The 20,000-nt window shown below is 36.4% G+C and overlaps 1 protein-coding gene across 1 annotated transcript in view; it reads left to right on the top strand.

The window, feature by feature from the left end:
* LOC136848742 (uncharacterized) overlaps positions 1–20,000 on the top strand; it is a 557,848-nt gene that overhangs the window by 432,900 nt on the left and 104,948 nt on the right. The window contains exons 5-9 of the mRNA XM_067121294.1: positions 3,944–4,337; positions 11,094–11,286; positions 12,040–12,886; positions 13,395–13,517; positions 14,235–14,383. Of these exons, the coding sequence (XP_066977395.1) occupies positions 3,944–4,337; positions 11,094–11,286; positions 12,040–12,886; positions 13,395–13,517; positions 14,235–14,383 (1,706 nt within the window). The remainder of the gene's footprint in view (positions 1–3,943; positions 4,338–11,093; positions 11,287–12,039; positions 12,887–13,394; positions 13,518–14,234; positions 14,384–20,000) is intronic.

Raw genomic sequence — 20,000 nt, 5'->3', positions numbered from 1 at the left:
CAAAGTTGAATTATGCTCAACACTGGTTGCGCTCTTTTTCTGTAATTAACCAAACTTTGATCTCGGGGGAACTCTCTGACTTTTTTGACATTTTATGGCAGTAACATGAGATGTTTGGTAGTGTCTTATTCGTCCTATGTTATTATTTTCCACTTACTTGGTAACGCATTTCCATGGTACAAGAGAATGTTCAGTATGTTATTTATGGCCCGTTTACCACTGTAATAAAGCATAAAGAATGTTGCGTCTTCGTCATTAATTTATGTTGGGACTTGAAAGTTTAAAATATTAGTTTAATTATTCTGTCAATTGCGATTGTATTTTTTAATTTATTTTGAATGTTGGATAATTCTCTTGTGTGTTTCATTCTCGGAACATGGGAGCATTTTATATGGTGAAAAATAATTTTAAAAAATGGTTCATAAGAAAATCCCCCTTCAATCTTTTGCGTGAATGATGAAGAGTGTCTTCAAGTTAGTGTTATAATTAGCCGTTTAGTTTTTAGTGTTCCCTTTTTATGTAAGTTTTTCTCCATGCAGTTGTCTGATTTACTTAGTATGCAAAGAAGTAGCTTACTCTGCCCTTGTCTTTCAGTTGTAAAAACTTTTGTAAATTCTACTTAGTTGTAAAAGCTTTGTAGATCTTTAAATATTTATTTTTGAAATCGCATGACACATGCACAGTCCGCAAACACGCAGGGGAAACATTTCTTGTGTAGATTGGTTTTTCCTTTCTCTTAACATGAGCTCTGCCCTCTTTTATGTTCTTTTTGTGTACATGTAATCGACTTTGTAGTGACGCTCATTACGATCCATTTCAATTCTCCTACTTCGGTATTTATTCTGTTTTCCGTTTCTAAGGTAGGCTTATGCTCAATGCTGCACTACTACGTCAACTGGTATTCATTTTTATGTCAAATAATCTGTCTCTGATGGTATTTGAATTAGAATTCTACTTCCTGCTATCGCGAGTATCTTTTTCCTATGCCATTTCCTCTCGATTTCTTTCTCCCACTATCATACTTCAGCCCGTGGTTTCTTTGCTTCATAATTTACTGAATGTGCACAGTTGGGTCCATTAAAACGATACTGATGCCAAGTTGCACCATTTTTGTTGCTGGTGTGATGGAACAAATTACTCTTAAGCCATAAGAATGCCTGCTCATCATGACATCACACTACAGTTATAAAAATATCTTTCCTTCTGCGGTTTTCTTATCGTCAGGTCGAGATACTTCCTTTTCAAAAATTTTCATTATCTTTTTGTTTCATTTCCATATGCCGTGACCTGAATTACCTGAAGCCTTTTCTGTTAGTGCTATTTTCTGGCGCCCCACCCCCTTTTTCCCATCTTGTTAAGGGAGCAGTTGCGTAAACTATCTGTGCAGTATTCGAAAGCAACTGCTATTGCTTATACTTACCGGGTGATTACGGTCATTAAGTCGCCCTTTCTGCGGCCTTCGACCGAAAAAACGGTCTCCAGTATTACCTGAGGACCATGATAAAAGCAGGATATTCCTACGGGCTGTGTAAGACTTTGTATTTAGCAAAGACGAAATGTCAGACTTTTACTATTTATATTATCTCCTGCTGTATCGATTGTAGCCCATTCAGATTCCGCTCTGTCATATAGTTTTATTATTATCGCTGTCTCAGATGCCTGAATTAAATTAGATCACCATTTCTGTTCTAAATAGTAGGCCTAAACACACCTCATCTGTCCGTCATAAATCAGCCGGTAGGTCTTTATAATTTCTAATGAATTCACATATCACTTGTGGGTGCTGTTCAAGGATAGTGTTTGTGTTTCGTCAATTAAATGATGATTTATTGGCTATACAGTTATCAGTTCCATCTCTCTTTTGGACCTTCCCAACACTGTAGTTTTTGTTATTCCTCATTGGAAATTGGTCGTGAATAGTTTGGACGATATGAAAGATCAAGCATTGAAATTTACAATATGATAAGGTCGTCAAGTGGAAACTAAAGTTCTAGACCGCCACTTTCTCTCTCTCTCTCTCTCTCTCTCTCTCTCTCTCTCTCTCTCTCTCTCTCTCTCTCTCTCTCTCTCTCTCACAGGCGAAAATAAGTACGTTGATACAGCAACAACTGCAAAATTAATTGCTTTACCATTTTCTCCAGTATACCTCCATCAAACTTTTAGTGCACTTAGGTAAAGCCATTGTCCAATCATTACAATATTTTGAATATTTTCAGGGTTAAAAGTAGCAACTCAGTTGGAAAAAATACCTAAACCTGGCCTTTTTCGTATGATTATATGTTATTTACAATGTTTGAAAATCCAAGTGGGAGAATTAAATTAATTACTTCTGATACTCAGAAGTCATTGTGGCTTTTAAAATGATTTTTATAGCAGGAGCAGAACAGATTGGAACTAATATTGCGCATTTTCTTCTTTATTCTAATACTCACGAGATTATTAGAAAGCAAAATGATTGTTATTTTCATTAAATTTAAGGACCATTCTGGTTACCCGAGGATTTGGAAGGTAGTAGATAAAATGCGATTTTGCCGGGTATTTTGAAATAAGGTTTCAGTATCTGCAAATCTGGAACGGTTTGCTAGGAAATCACATACCCTTAACTGTTGCTTACCATAAAGTGATTCGAGCCCTTGACGTGAATAACGACAGTAGCAGCAGTTATAACCAAATTAAGAATATTAAGGACAAAAAGGTAAATATCTATAAATAATACACTAGAATACATTTTAGATTTGTTGAAGCAATTCTGATAACTACAGTGTTATCAGCTAAACATGTTGCATCTCCAGTAGAGAACGAAGATAATGAAAGCTCGCAAGGCATGTACTAATACAAAAAATAAACTGGACAAGTGCACGGGAACTCAAGTGTTTGTATATTAAAGAAAACAGGTAAAAGATTATTACGCAGCGGGTTTTGGTAATCTGAGTGTTATTTTATCCCTGTGAAGGAGGCGTTACAGTGAGGTCATTGGTTTTTTCCAGTGTGGTCACATTGTGTTTCAAGTTTCGATGTTTAATCATCGAAATTATTCAAGGTCAGAGTCTTCGAATATAAGAATAATATGAGCAATAACAACACATTTTGAACATTTTTAGCCTTCAAACATCCTTGCTGAGGTTACCCCCTTGAAGAAAAAACACAGCGCAGAAGAGAGCCAGATCCTGTTAAGGGATTATAAAAAATAGTTATTGCACTAACATTTTATAGCTATCTGTTTCTGTTATTAAAAATGCGTTGACCTTTCAACTTAGGGCATGAACTTTTCTGTATTAGATATTGCTTGCGGACGAGTAGGATTGACTTTACGACCAGTCATGAAAATTCTACAAGCACAAAGCTTGCATAGTGTCCTTGTTGCAAAAGTTGATGTTTATAAACTAATGTTTATACTGCTATTTTAGATTTTATATTATTTTCTTGTTCACAGTTCAAGGGTGGGTTGAGTAGACAGGTAGAGCTTGAAAACTGATTAGTTGATGATTATATGCCCTGCTGAATTCTCGCCTTGACTTTAATTATTCTCTGTGGTTTCTGAAGGGATGCATACTACTGTTTACTTCTAATCAGTGTAAATGAGTGATTTATTCAATGGAAATTATGATAAAAATGACAGCTGTATGCTGTTAGTTTTTATTGATATTCTTTTATTCTAAATATTTTCTCTTGACCTCCTCTTCAAATTTTAAAAGCTATATATCCACGAAACTGCAGATTATGTTGTCAGCATCTGTTGAAGTCATGATAGGAAATACCGTTTCGTTTTTTATTTATGTGCGGTATATATTTTAGTTTTCCATCATTATTTTCTTTGTAACTTTCTTTTTGTTATGGCTGATGATAAACCTCCGAAGGTGAGGATTATAATCTTAAATTGCCATGAAATGTTCCCCTCTTGCTCATCTCTGCCGTTCATTTCCTCTCTTCCTTCCTAATTCAGGGGTGAGTCAGAGGGCGGAGAGGACCCCTCCGCAGGGGAACAGGAACAACAAGACCAGCATACCACCAGCCTTTATAACATTGTCGAGTCTTCCTCCACAATCAAGGACAACCTCAAGGAGGGAAAAACCAAGGGCGTGATCAAGAAGACCAGCTGGGAGAGTAGCGTCGATTCCGTGACAGAGGAAGTAGAAAGAACTACAGAGAAGGAAGTGGAAAAAGATGCCGAGGAGAAGGAGGAGGCAGAGGAAGACGAACAATTGAAGAAGAAGAGAGAGAGAAGGAGACGTCGGAAAGACAGGAGAGGGAAAAAAAGAGGGAGGAAGGGAAGGCGAGGCGAAAGGAAAAGGGACAAGAAAGGCAGAAGAGAGAGGAGAAAGAAGACACAGGAACAGGTACGTTGCTTTAATTTTTAGTTGTAATTCATATTGATCTTCATACTTGCTTTGGTTTTATTTTATTTTTTTTTATTTTAAGCCTTACAAAACATATGCATCATGAAACCAATGCATTCTACCCCAACCCTGGACACAGCAGCAACTGATATATATACACCTAACCTAATGTAAACGAAACTAACCTGACTTATGGGTGATTATCTTTATTCCCTACAATACTTCAGTAAGAAAAGGTAATGTACAATACTAATATAAATTAACATCTCAATATGAGAGGCCAGCGTTCCTAACCTAAACTAAGCTGACCAACTTAAGAAGTTATGCCTTGGGCGGGCTATCTCCGTTCTCCTGGATCACACCAGTGATTTTTTGAAATTGTGCCTGACCTAATCTAAGACATCGTGATCACAATTTCAAATATCACTGGTGTGGTCCAGGAGAACGGAGATAGCCTGTCCAAGGTATAACTTCTGAAGTTTGGTTAGTTTAGTTTAGGAACACTGGCCTCTCATACTAAGATGTTAATTTACATTAGTATTGTGCCTGATCTTTTCTTACTGAAGTATCGTAGGGAATACAGATAATCTTTCAGGCTATACTCATAAGTCAGGTTAGTTTCGTTTACATTAGGTTAGGTATATATACGTCAGTTGTCGATGTGTTCAGGGTAGTGAGGTTGGGGTAGAATGCATTGGTTTCATGATGCATATATTGCAAACAACTCAGTGTAACACCTTCTATGAATTGCCCCAGTAACGTTGATATTGCTTTATCACCTTATCATTTGGCAATTGATTACTTTGTGATATATTATTTTTTTAATTATACTATGTTTGTAATTGTAAATGTTTGTTATGGGCATTTATGGGGCCTGTTAATATGGTTTTAGCGTTTTCCCAGAATTGTGTTTCCCAGATTGCGAGGACAAACTAAATATTTTTTAATGTATGCTGTTTATGAAATGCGAATGATGTATGTTGTCTTATTGGTTCTGTAATGTTTGTTTTTCTCCATTATGTCAGTATTTACTGTTCTTTTTGAAAACTGGAACGAAAATATTAAGGGCTTACGATTATAAGTATTGTCTTCAAAACGAGCAAACTCAGATAATTTTTAATGTTTTTGAATTACCACCGCATGTTTTTATCATCTCATTAAGACAGTTAACGAAATGTCGCAGTCTAGCATTTCAAGTGTGAGTACCTGCGACAAGGTTATGTTTTTTGTTTTAATTGTTTACCTACTTAATAGCAGGATTACGCAAAAGACTTATGAGGTGAGTTTTCGAAACTTTTACCAAAGGTGGGGCTTAGGTAATGTTCCTTACCACTTTGACACAAGTGTCAGAAGTGTAATCGAGAATATGATGTTCAGGTCGCCACCTTTGGCGAGATGCCAGTCGTGGGAAGTATCACTCCAAATAAAACTGAGCTGAATTCTTGTGAAGGAAAATCTATTGCAAGGCCTTTATATGTCTATTAAATGGTGCCAGTGACTAAAATGCAAATAGGAAATTCTTTAAAATCACACAATTAACACAAGTGAATTGAGGATGAATCAAACCCTGTGAAAAAAAAGTAAGGTAACTCCCAGAGACAACATAGTCGACTTTAGTTGCTACGACAACTAGGCTAATTGCGCAAGAAAATCGGCAACATATAAATCTCTAAGTCTGTTTGGCTCTTATTAAACATTGTAGAAGGATATGATAAAGATAGTCCGTGGAGATTGTCCTATCACATTAAGAATGTCAGACGAGTAATCAAAATACTCAAGTTACCCAAATCAGACTCTCAAATTATATCTATATATATATATGTATATATTATATATATATATATATATATATATATATATATATATATATATATATATATATATATATATATATATATATATATATATATATATATATATAATATATACATATATATATCTTGATCTGTGGTAAAATATACTTGAATTATATGTAGAAGCTATAATTTATATCTTTTTTAACGTTGAATTGTAGTTTAGATGGCTACTAATAATATCTAGCAAAAAAAACAATATTGTTTTCCGACTGAGTGATCTCGAAAATGGTAAGGATCTACTTAAGTATGCCTGCGGGCTTGGACAGCTGCGTAGGAGTTTGTGCTAAATGCATACTTTACCTAGAAGACCATTGTAGTAAAGTCAGTAGATAATAGATTTCACAAGATCTTCTGTCTATACGAAGGAAACATGCTAGCAAACTCGACTAAGAACGTGGACTCAGCATGGCAAAAGCCAGTACATGAAAAAAGTGAATTTACGTGTTTTTTTTTTTTTTTTTTTTTTTTTTTTTCAAGCTAGACAGGGGAGCAGAAATTAGAACACGGCTGAAAAGAACCATCGTAAATTGACCGTAACACATTGTTGTCACTTACAGATATAAAACTCGAAGCATATAACAGAAAAAATAAAATAAATTGTGTGGCCCTCGTAATAACAAAATAGTATTCGTAACATTTTACGGATACTAACTGAAAATTATAGGAATACAGAAAATGTCGTTAGCCCATGTGCCGAAGTTCACCCTAAAGTGGATTATAATAAGTCCGGTTTTGAAATTTACGAGAACAGACGTGTTTATGTGGATCATCCTTTTTTACTTTGTTGTTTGACGAATTGGTTCACCATAGAGGATGCTCTCACAGGCTGTTACTTCAAGATCAAGTGTCATTCCACTAAAGAAAGTACATTATATATTGTATATATTTGTCGAAGACATTAGGAAAAATGATGACGAAGGTAAACGAACTGTTTCTTAATCTTGGAATTACACAACTTGCTCTTAACAGATGCCACCATATCCGTTGGAGATTTCAACAATATCAGAGAAAGTTATCTACGCAAGAATCGTTTGAACGTCAGGTACTGCTAGCCGAAATGTTACTAAAAGATTGCATTCTCTGCCTTTTTAAAACGGACTCAAAATAGAATTGTGAAATGAGCATTGCATAGCGCTCCCTGGTACACATGTATTAAATTTGATTACGACTGGATGAAAGACACTCTCTCTCTCTCTCTCTCTCTCTCTCTCTCTCTCTCTCTCTCTCTCTCTCTCTCTCTCTCTCTCTCGTAGGGGGTTAGTGCCGTCAGTGCACCTCAAGCCGTGCACTGTAGGCATTACTTAATGTTCTTTGCAGTGTCCCTTCGGCCCCCAGCTGCAATCCCTTTCATTCCTTTTACTGTACCTCCGTTCATATTCCCTTTCTTCCATCCACTTTCCACCCTCTCTTAACAACTGTCTCATTGTGCACTGCGAGGTTTTCCTCATTTCACACCTTTGGAATCTTTCTACTATAAATTTTCACTTCAGCGCTGAATGACCTCATAGGTCCCAGCTCTTGGCCTTTGATAATTATCAATACATCAATTGTTACTTATTCATATCCAGACATATGGAAAATTCCCCATGTCATTCCGCTTTTCAAAAGGGGGGATGCCGACGATATCTCTAATTACCGTCCCATTTCCTTGCTACCTATTCTATCGAAAGTACTTGAAAAATTATTGCAAATCAGTTAACTGAATTTTTAGAGGAAAATAAACTAATCTCTTTAAGCCAACATGGATTCCGACCAAAATTGTCTACTGAAACAGCCCTTTAAAAATTATCTGACAAGATTTATGAAAATATAGACAACAAAAAGTTTCCTTACTTTTATTACTAGATTTATCTAAGGCTTTTGATAGCGTGAATCATGCCATATTATTGGAGAAATGTACGTTGGCGAATATTGATCAGAGCTGGTTTAAGAACTACCTTGAGAATAGGTTTCAGTCCGTCAGGCTAAATGGTACTGTATCATCGAAGAAAAATATTCAATTCGAGTACCTCAGGGATCAATTCTCGGCCCTATACTTTTCATGGTATATGTTAATGATCTTGCGAGATCAATACCTGGCTGTTTTATAGTTCAATATGCTGATGACACGCAAATACTAATAGAAGGTGACAGTAAGGATATAGCCGACATGATTTGTAAGGCAGAAGACATTCTAAACAGAGCTAAAGACTACTTTTTGAGAAATGGCTTACTTTTAAATGAGAAAAAGACACAGTTTATCATTATTGGATCCAGGCAATATGTGTCAGATATTGGAGATGAGGTACAGATAAATTTTAATGGAAATATAATTAAGCCAATGACGACTGTGAAAAATTTAGGTGTTCATTTCGATCGGTACATGAACTTTGACTGTCACATAGATGAAATGTATAAAAAGGTAATGGGTACTCTTATATACTTAAATAGAGTAAAAGATCATCTTGAGTCAAGTACTCGCAATATAGTCGTCCAGTCACTAGCTTTAAGTTTTATAAAATATTGCTTAAAAGTTTGCGGTTGTACTAACAAATCACAGTTACAAAGAGTACAAAAGCTGCAGAACTTTGCAGCAAGAGTGGCTGTTGGCAACGTTAGAAAGTTTGAACATGTAACTCCACATTTAAAGGAATTGGAATGGTTGAAAATAAGAGACCAGTATACTCTTGACATGTGCACTATGGTATATAAAGCTTTGAATAATAAAATTCCAGATTGGTTATACAGTTTCCCACCAGTATCTTTATTCAGTAATGTCACTACACGCCAAAGGGATGATTTGTATGTTGCAAGACATAAAACTAGTATTGGCTCACGGCAAATCAGAATCCGAGGTCCAGTGTTGTACAATGAACAGCCACGTGAAATAAAAGAAGCTGGCTCTGTGCCTATTTTCAAGTCAAAACTAAGAATTTTACTTTTAACAGAGTCTTAATTGTTCTTTTAATTATTAGTACCTTGTTCTTAGATTTTAATCAGGCTTATTTTTATATCTTTTACTAACTGATACTACATTGTAGTTTTTAAATTCAGGTATCCTAATTCAAAATGGGTTCTGAGTCTGTACATATATTGTTAAGACTTATTTATTGAAAATTTTAGTATTTTTATATACTTATTTATTGATAATTTATGACTATTAGATTTCTATTTGAAGCTCATTTTACCTATGATTGTCTACTTTTGTACATAGTTTCAAATAGTTTCCTATGGTATTTATATTACTGATTTTGATATTCTTAACCTATACCAAGTTTTATGTAAGATTTAAATTCAAATTGTTTTATACTGATATGGCTACTTATGTAGAATACCCAATGTACAATTGGAAATAAAGGGTTATTATTATTATTATTACTCTCTCTCTCTCTCTCTCTCTCTCTCTCTCTCTCTCTCTCTCTCTCTCTCTCTCTCTCTCTCTCTCTCTCTCTGGTTTGTTTTTCTTTTCAAAGGATGGAGACCCAAGTTCGTAACCTAACGCGTGCCTTGATAAATGTGCTGCCTATATAAGCATCCCACTCTTCAGTATTTGCTTTGGTTGTTACCTCCCACCAATCATGTTATGGAGATTATTTTCTTCTCGACAACAGATAATGGTCTTTAAAACAACAGACTTTAGTTTCCATTTTCCCTCGCAACTTTACAAATACTTTATCAGTAAATTTTTTACATTACTACCTTTGATTTATTGTCGACAAATGAATAAATTCATTTGAAATTGAAGTGTTGTTGTGCAACAGCGATCGACACCGAGGAACCTGCAATTTCGAGTTACGAGTTGATTTAGAAATGAGTTTGTCTCTGAAAATACCAAGAGATTGTCAGCAGAAAAAATAGCCAGAAAGGTTACGGCTTCTCTTATCCGCTCTTCGTATCCGTTACTAGCGTATAATCTTTATAACTTTCCTCTCCTCCTTTTCTTGTAAGTTTTCGTGAGCTTAGACTTTATAAGAAAAAAAAAACAACCACTGTTTCACTTTTCATAAAATATTAAATGATTTGTCATTGCAGGATACATCAAATGTAACATTCATTAAAAGTTGAAATTTCTTGGAAGTTTGCTTAGGAACTGGATGGCTTCCCCGACCCCAGGACCGGTCCACACCGCCCAATTTTTATATATTCATTCATTCATGTTGGTTTTGCCGTCCTTCTTCTAAGAGATGGTAGTTTTTATGCTTCGATCATGACTAGACTAACATTTATCAGTTATATTTGTAAAGCATGTATTGGGTGTTTTCTGATGTAGTTGCACTATTTTCTAATTTCCCCTTCATCTTACAGCCACAGACTATTGTTCGCACGCCTTAGTTATCATGGTTTAGTTTTCCCGGCAAACACAGTAAAGTATGATTAAGTGTGAGTATTACCGAAAGATTATATTATATTTCGGTCATATCTCTCTTCCTTGTGCCTCATAATGTAAGTGGTAGCACTCCTAGCTCACTGCCCAAAAGAGCTGTATTCAGTTCCGAGACCAGATATGAACGAATAGGTTCGTTTCCTAAAAATCCGTCGTTCTTTTTTGCCCACCCTTTTGTGACTGGTTGTTTGATAACTGATGTGGGTCACATTTTGGGTTTGAAGAGAGAAAGAGAGAAGAGGAAAACATGCAGATTAAAGTTATCAGTGATACTTCAAAATGCAGGCCATCACATACAGTAAAAAGAAACGAGAAGACCTAAGTAGGTAATCTTTACCTCAACCAGAGGGAAATCAATTATTAGATGATATTCTCTCTCTCTCTCTCTCTCTCTCTCTCTCTCTCTCTCTCTCTCTCTCTCTCTGATACTTGAGAACTGCAACTTCCCATTATGTTTCTTCACTTGCTACATACTCTATAACTCTTGTCACTTGTCACCCTTGTAAAAAAATTTTTCAGAATTTTTTCTTTCTACAGAATAGGGGAGCAGTAGCTGAAGTTGACAATCCGGCAAATGAAGTCAGTCCAGGGAAAGGAGCCTCAGAGCCCAAGGTTACGTCTCAGACCTCTGACTTAGACCAAACTGTCACCCCTACTGAGGAACGAAAACACAAGAAAGATAAGAGTGGAAGGAAAGGACATAGAAACAAGAACAGAAGAAACAGAAATGGTTAGGATCATAGTGACTCATTTGTTATTTCTTTGCAGTTTTGAAGACAAGTGGTCTGTTGATTATTGTAAGGAAACCGCTACTTTCATTTTTTTTTTAATGATTATTGTATGTAATCACTAGAAATATTGAACATTTTAATTTTGCTTGAATCTCACTTTCTCTCGGCATGATACATATTTTGTAGCATGATTCTCTTGAGGAAATGAAAACTTAAAATTTACCATTTTATGTTAAACTGGTAATGGTGCCTATCTTGTGTATGACGGGTATTCCATTTTTAGTTTTCTGTAAAAGAAAACTATTGTGCCGGCTTTGTCTGTCCGTCCTCACTTTTTCTCTCTGCACTTTATTCTATCCACACTGTTTTCTGTCCGCACTTTTTCTGTCCGCCCTCAAGTCTAAACAACTACTGAGGATAGAGGACTGCAAATTGGTATGTTGATCATCCACCCTCCATCATTAAACATACCAAATTGCAGCCCTGTAGCCTCAGTGGTTTTTATTTTACTTAAGGTTAAAGTTAGCTTTAATCGTGCTTCTGGCAACGATATAGGTCAGGCCACCACCTGACCGTGGTTAAAGTTTCGTGTGCCGCGGCTCATACAGCATTATACCGAGACCACCGAAAGATAGATCTATTTTCGGTGGCCGTGATTATACGCTGTAGCGGCCGTGCAGAAAACTCGATTGCGTCGAAGAAACTTCGACGCATTATTTACTTGTTTTTGTATTTTCTACTTCTGGAATCAGGTCAGAGAGAAAGGAGAGGGAAAAAGGGAAGAAAAGACCCACTCGATATCATGTCGGATGGCGACACTTCCGGCAAGGAAGCGCAGAATGATGAAGAGAATGAAGACAATCAAATTGGGAATGAAGTCCTCCCAAGCCTGCACCAGAGTGAGGGGACGGAGAGCCGGAAAGGCCGCGTAAGGAACGGTCGTAAACGTAAGTCTAAGAACAGAACCATCAGCTCGAACGAGGTTGAACTTCCTGAAGGTGCGTCTGACCCATCACCTGTTTCCTCCTCTACCACTACTACCACGACGACGACAACGACAACGACAACGACTACTCCAAGCCCTGCTACGACCACCACTACTGCTGCTGATACTACCGAAACTGTATATGTCTCGACGGGTTACCCGCAAGATTCATCCTATAGTGCAGTTGAACCGCAGTACACCATTGAAGGTCGCGAAGACGAAAGAACGATTGTTGACTTCGTACCAGAATCACCCTCTTCTGCTTTTGGCGAAGAACTTTTAAAGAATACCATACAGGAGGAATCGAAAACACTCGCTAGCAAAGAGAAGGCCGAAGGGGAGAAAGAATCTGGCGAAAGGAAGAAGAAAAACAGGAAAAAGAACAGAAAAAAGAAGAAGGAAGATAAAAAGGAAACGCCAGCGGCCGTTGAAAATGCAGAAGTAGACTGGATTGACACCTACAATGAGTTGCCAGAGGGGTATCCATTATTTTCTGGAGAGGAAACGGAACCAAAGGTCGAAAAAGAGGAAGAGGGAGCTTTGCCCGAAGGGCTTCCTGACGGTTACCCCATTAACAGGTTTTCGGATGAAGTTTCAGAGAACGGGAAAAGCAGGTAACTGTCTAAGTCGTCTTGTCTGTTTTGAACTTATTACAATATGAAACTTGATAGAGAGCTCGTAAAGAATAATGTTCATTGAAGGTTCATTAGTATCTAAGGAGCTCTTGTGCCCTTCTTCAGGCATATTTTTAACTTGACGTTTAACAATGATATGTTTAGAAATCTCTTATATCCATTTGTAAGGACATTAAGCAACAGCAATTTAGATGAAATAAAACAAAAAATACAGCTCCAAAACTAAATAACTTGTAGAAAATAATGTAAGGCACAGACTCTTATTACAAATGTACAGATGAGCCACCTCTGCTCAAACCCTCATTTGATGAATATTGTGCTAGACTGATTTTGATTTTGTAATCATATATTTGCTGGATTTTCTATTTTTTGTGCCATTTGAAGGAAGGAAGGAGAATGTTGTGCATCAAAATGCAAGTCAAAGCTATTGTCAGCATTAATGAATCAAGCTGCATTTGCTTTAACAAAATGCCCCTCTTCTTTTCAGGTTTATAGAGACAGAGGATATTGACTTTGCCACCTTGGACACTAGTTGCATCATTTCGGAGACTGACTCCATTTACCTTCCCCCACCCAGAGTCAAGAATGCACATGTAACTGCTTATTACACGTAAGTCTTGAACAAGTTTTTCTATTTTTTACAGTTATTGTCTTGCATTCTCCCCCAAAGATTGATATAATAGGTTCCCTTGATGTTGATGGTGTTAGGTTAATATCTTGCAATGCGAACAGCTCATATTTTACTTAACCGAGTTAAGAAATAAAAACCCAAAGAATGTATAAAAATCGTACAGCAACCATCAACAGCCGAAGATAGTTAGATGTTTACATAGGAATGGAACGTTTCACCTAGGTTATGGTTTATGTTACTTTTGACAGAATGTGTTGTCGGTGTGCTCTCTGAAAAGATCTATTGACTGTTTGGAAATCTGTATTAACTGTAATGACACTGTGAGCTTTCTAAGTTAATGACGCGAAATACTGCAACGAAGACTGAGATCTTCAACTGTTACTTGGTTTTCCACTTTACTTCACCCCCCCCCCCCCACAGAACCTCTTTGGTTTCCTTTTACTAAAATCCTTATTAAACTCCAACAGGACTTTCAGGATCGTGATTTTTTTTCTAAGGGTTTGTTTTATATTATCTTAACCCGTTATTACCTTATATTCAAAGTGTTTTCTTGAAAGTGTTCAGACATTGTTTTAATAGGTTTCATATTCTATGAAAGCATTGTAATACAAAATCTTACTTTTATATTTTGTTTTGTTTTGCTGAGGTACTTAGTAACTTTTGTAACATTATTTATTTTCCTTTTATTGATTATAGTGTAACCAATCCATCTTCTCCTAATAATGTATACGTGGAGGCTGTGTACGAGTGTAAATTTGGCTACAGACTGGGAGACACAGCAAACAACAGAGTGTTTTGTAAAGGAGATAAGTGGCTAGGATTCCTCCCGTCCTGTGTTCATTACGGTAAGTTGTGTCGTTCATTATTATTATTATTATTAGCATCGCCTATCAACCCTCCCTCGCCTACACACGCACACACACACACACACACACACACACACACACACACACACACACACACACACACACACTTGGGCAAACAAAAGAAAATAAATTCTTGTCTTGATTATGAAAACCCACGGAATGAATTGTTTTAAATATTTTTGTTTAAAAATATCGAGTGGAGTGCTAGTGTAACTGGGTCAGATGTCCATCTGTCCAATTGTATGTTATTGATATTTTACCGACCAAAATTCTAGTCCGCCAAAATCTGACTTCATTATCTCTAATATCCACTAAAATGTTTGCTGCTCAGGATGTTGCTTTATGAATTTTTTTTTTTTTTTTTTTTTATCGTTTGCTCATATAACAAATTACAAACGTTAAATCACTGAAAAGCCACGCCGTAAAAGAGCACTTTGTATTTTGAAATCGTTTGTTATGTTGGTGGTTTCACTTATCACTGGGCGAAAATTATATAAAAAAAAAATGCATATTTCCCAACCCTGTACGCTCCAAAAATCCGTGTGCAACCCCTAGAGAGGAACTTCAAAAGAAACCGACCCGCTGGAAAATGAAAAGAGCAAAGCTACCGTGCGCATTGAATATGGAAATTGCTACAGCCAATTAGGCAATTAGAAGAGGCATTTTGATGAAGGTAAGGTAAAGTCTGATGATGGGGGTGAGCCTTTAGATAAATGATCAGAGCTTAAAGGTCGTCGGTATCAAATTAGTACGTGAAAATATCAAGGGGTAACTCGCCTATCTTTAAGAACGCCGAATTGACGGGTATGGATCAGATTGAACGATGATTTGCAGCCAACTTCCGTCGGTCGTGATTATGCTGTATACCGACATTAGATAGATGGGATCGGCTTGATTTTCATGGCTGCCGACATGTTCTGAGTATAACATTTCAACTTAAAAGGAAAGCTGTTCATAGAGCAGGCGAAAAGAACCTCAGTTTGCGCAAGAATATTCATATTCCTGTTCTTATTTATGTTACATTAATTTATTCGTCTTTTTGTTTTCTCCAGAGGCAGTCTTTCTTTATTATAATTTTATAGTCTCGTGTTGTGAATGAATTATTTGTATATTTTTTCGTATATTGATTACAAATAGATTTTTTTTTAACCCAAACATATAATATATTTCAGAATCTCACCAAAGACTTTGATATTATTTCAACCCAATTAGTTTCAGCTTCATCTTCGTAAGTAACATTGTAGTGAGGAGAACTTGTTTGAAATAAAACTTGTCCCGTTGCATTAACAGAATATTTTAAAAACAATTATGCTTATCCATTTAACTCTACCCAGTGCATTTATCCATCTACAAACAATACTACTTTTTGTTCTTTTTTATTCTTTAACTACCTTCGTGTGTAAATTTAATTTTTATTAAAATCGCTGTTTTCAGTGATACGTGATGTAACCTGTACTATAATTTACGCAAGGAGAAGCATTTTGAAACGATTTTTGTATCAAAATTTAAGACTTGAGATGTTTACTGGTTGCGGCGATTGTTAGTGTTGATATAGATTTGACTGCTTAAAAGGATTGTAATATCATTGTTAATTGTATTTTCATCCTCTTTGTCCATTAATTGTTAATTATCTGAAGACCCCGTAAGGGGGCTAGTGCTGTCAGTGCGCCTCATGTGGTGTACTCTAGGCATACTTAAGGTTCTTTGCAACGTCCCTTCGGCCCCTAGCTGCAACCCTTTTCGTTCCTTTTACTGTACCTCCGTTCACAATCTCTCTTCCAACTGCGAGGTTTTCCTCCTATGACATCTTTCAGACCTTTTTGCTGTCATCTTCCGCTTCAGAGCTGAATTACGTCATAGGTCCCAGAGCTTGGCCTTCGGCCGAAATTCTGTATTCTATTTTATCATCTGAAGAGAAGCTTAAGAAAATGAATATTGCGGAAAAGAAGTAATGCATGGAATTCTTTTCTTTCCGAAGCACGGAACTGGAGAAAAGGTGATCATAATATGGAGATACTTAACATAAGAATGTTTAGTTTCAAAGTTAATAGTAAGAGAGCAGTCGGATAATCTTTACTTAATTTACTACTGTGGTGTTCGTTTCTCTTTTTCCATTTCAGTAGGAAATCATATCTACTGTCATTTACTTTTCTGAACTTGCGGAAAGTCCAGGAAATTCTTCAAACGAGGAAACAGTAATTCTCACTGCTAACGTGGACATATTGGACGTGTCTTTTATTCTTTTATTCAGCTTTACACAAAACGACCAGAAGAAAACAGGAAGCATTCACGCATTCATTGATTTTTATTTAGACTGTTAAAAACTTAATTAAAGCCTATTCTGGATAAGAAAAAAATAATCTAGGTTTCATAATTTATTGAGTAAAAATTCCAGCGGTAACATGTTACAAACATAAGCCGTATATTTTCAGGTCTCTCTCTCTCTCTCTCTCTCTCTCTCTCTCTCTCTCTCTCTCTCTCTCTCTCTCTCTCTCTCTCTCTCTCTCTCTCTCTCTCTCCATATCGGCCTTCCTTTAACTCATGATAATTCCTGCCACATTAAAATAATATTCGTTAGCGGAGGAGCCATATTTTAGAAATAGGGAAGAGAAAGACGGGAAATTCCTGTCTGTTGTCGGTTAGTTTCACTAAAAAGGGAGTTCTTATCGTAAGTCACCATTCCCGAAATAAACTACCCTAACCGATGGGCCAAACGCAACCTAAAATTTGCATAATTGATGAATGTTGTAAAGGATGCCTTTTGCACAAATCTCCTTTAATCTACTCGGATTATGGATGTGGTTTGACTGCGTACTTGAGTTGAAATAACCATTTCCACGCAAATCACTTCCCGTAGAATATTTTACATAGGTGTTGCGTGGAAGATGGATGGTTTTGTGTTGGCTCCTGTACACGCCTTGTATATAGCGTTACCCTTTTCTCACATTTTTAATCCCTCCAGTTTTGTGTTTAATGTGTAGGATTGTCCTTCCCTTTCGTGTAAAATGCAGCTAATAAATGCACAGTTCTTTTAAGTATATTCACCCTAAAATTGAAAGTCTTAGTCTTTTTATCATTTGAAGATTTTACTAGAATAAAAAAATAACTTACTCTTCCTTGTCCATATGCATAATGTAATCGTGACATCAGAGACGCTGTATGTTATCAGTACCTCCGTTCGCGTACATGTTTGTGTGACAGGACTGCCTCATTGCTTAGTGTTTTATTTAGAATATTTATATGGATTTTATATTTAATTTTGTTTTAGTATAATATATGCACTTGACGGAAGGTTGTTTCCAAAGAGACATGCCATTATGATTCACTGTTCGTCTTGCAGATATGGTTATGATGCGTGCTTACCTGATAAAATTATTTCATTAGTATGTATTGAATGGGTTTTAATGCTTTAAATCTCAAATCTTTAGACATGGAGAAAAAAAAATTTTTATTTTGTGATTTCATAAAGACAAACCATGCAGGTGACCTGTTCGAATTGGGTATTTCCAATGGATATTTAGTTAGCTAGGCCCGTCTTCGTTCTCAAAAAGGAATTACATGATGTTTATTAACTTTCAGCGCAAAATTAGAATTATATACAATAATATGGTCAACACAAAATGCAAATTGAGTTGATACTGATAACTTTCACTCTTATAGTCAGTTATTGTAAGACGCTCGAAATTGCAACTTGATTTTTGATGGAATGATATTTGACCTTTTCTTGTGTAGTGTAGTTAGGGAAATTAGATAAAAGAGAGAGAGAGAAATGTAGACAGTAGAAAAAGTAGAAAGAGAGAGAGAGAAACGTAAAGAATAAAGGAGGCAGAGAGAACAATGTTCTTGTATTTTTAAAAACGCAGGTGGAAATAATTTATTGGCCTTTAGACCTTGTGAAAGAACTGTGTGCATTTCCTCCAATCGTCTTCCTACTTTTCTTACTGGTCATTAAACGGCAATTTGTTGATGATTGCCCCCTGTCCTGAACATTTATCTAGCTTTTTTTTCAACAGTCCTCTCTTACGGAAGCTTTAGATTGTTTGAAGCTGTTAAGACGGTATTTGTGATGAGTAGAGGTAATGAGATAGTTCGATTCTTAAGAAAAATGCCCCTCCTATCGCAGACTTCTTTATGCCTTCAGTATAAAATGTCAAAGTATTTTTAGCGTTTTGGTCATAAAAGTGGGTCATATCATAGATCATGACTGCAGTTGAAATGCCACTGCCTCGAGTAGTGTTTCCTTTCCAGTGGGGAACCTTCACTTACCTTTTACTCAAGATGACACTAACTCAGTTTCATTTTCATATAGAATCTGGGTGTCCATTTATACGAATTTCTTGTGATCCTTCTATGCGCTGTGCCCGGTGGGGGGCGGGGTTCGTGACATCAGTGCGCCTCACACGTCCCTGCGGCCCCTAGCTGCAACCCCTTTCATTCCTCTTACTATAGCTCCGTTCATATTCTCTTTCTTCCATCGTACTTTCCACCCTCTCCTAACAATTGTTTCAACATTATTCTCAGGGTGAATGACCTCATAGATCCCAGCACGTGACCTTTGGCACTGCCACGTTCTTGTTCTGTGTGAAATCAAGTATTTCCCCATGTGTTCGTGTAACTGAGTGACCTAACGTAGTTTGAGTGATTTCTTCTTTATATAATATATAACTTCAGTATAACGGTAATTTACTTCGGTCGCAAAACCTGTTTGCCTATCACATATAGAGTGAGTCAGTTTAACTTTTTGCACATTTCTTTCGGGTATTTTATATTGTATATTAGCATTGATAAAGGATGTTAAAAGATTAAGTAGATAGAATTACAGTGGTGTTTAGCAGCATTCTCACTACATGAAACTTATTCTAAGAGGAAAAATAAGACATGTTCTGCTGGATATTATTTTCTTTTTGAATTTTAAAAATAAGAGCTTTCAAATTACTGGAAAGAGGAAGAGCTTTGAAGTCCAGCTTGATGAAAATTGACATAATCTTTTAAAGCGATTTAGTGATCCTTAGCCAAGCACAATTGTTTTTAATACGTAGGCGGTAATTGTGTTCTCAGCCATAGTCCTTCATTTTTCGAGGTCTTTCTTCGAAGTCGTCGTATTCAAGGTCAAAGCCCGGAGTAGGCCGAGAATTAGCAGATTTGAGGTATAACAGTTCAACAACACCATAAAGAAAGCGGAGTTAGAACGAACAAATACTATTACCAGTTAAAAACCCGATGCTTAAATTTACCTACGTTTTTATATAAAACAACGTTTAGTAAGCAAAGTAGGAAAAGTAATATTAAAAGGATAAAAGTAAGACGAGTATTCAGGTCTTATCTCTAGAGGTTTCCTAGACTTAGCAGCTGGGTGGTAGCTTACATCAGATAACCTGGCGGACTCGACCTTCAGCTTCTTTGAAAGGCATTCAGTTGCTTTTTTTTCAGTTTTGTTTTTTATATTCATCCTTACTGTATTGAATGTGTTAAATATTCTTCTACAGAATAACATTAGACTAGCAGATGCTCGCTATTGCTCGCATTTGCTAGTTTCTCATTAATAGATCTGATGTAATTAATATTGAACTTGCATAGCAGGAGTAGTATTTACTGT

Source organism: Macrobrachium rosenbergii, chromosome 19 (assembly GCF_040412425.1).
Source record: "Macrobrachium rosenbergii isolate ZJJX-2024 chromosome 19, ASM4041242v1, whole genome shotgun sequence".
Lineage (NCBI taxonomy): Eukaryota > Metazoa > Arthropoda > Malacostraca > Decapoda > Palaemonidae > Macrobrachium > Macrobrachium rosenbergii.
The sequence above is the reverse complement of the archived record's forward strand: the minus strand, read 5'-3'. Positions and strand labels throughout refer to the sequence as shown.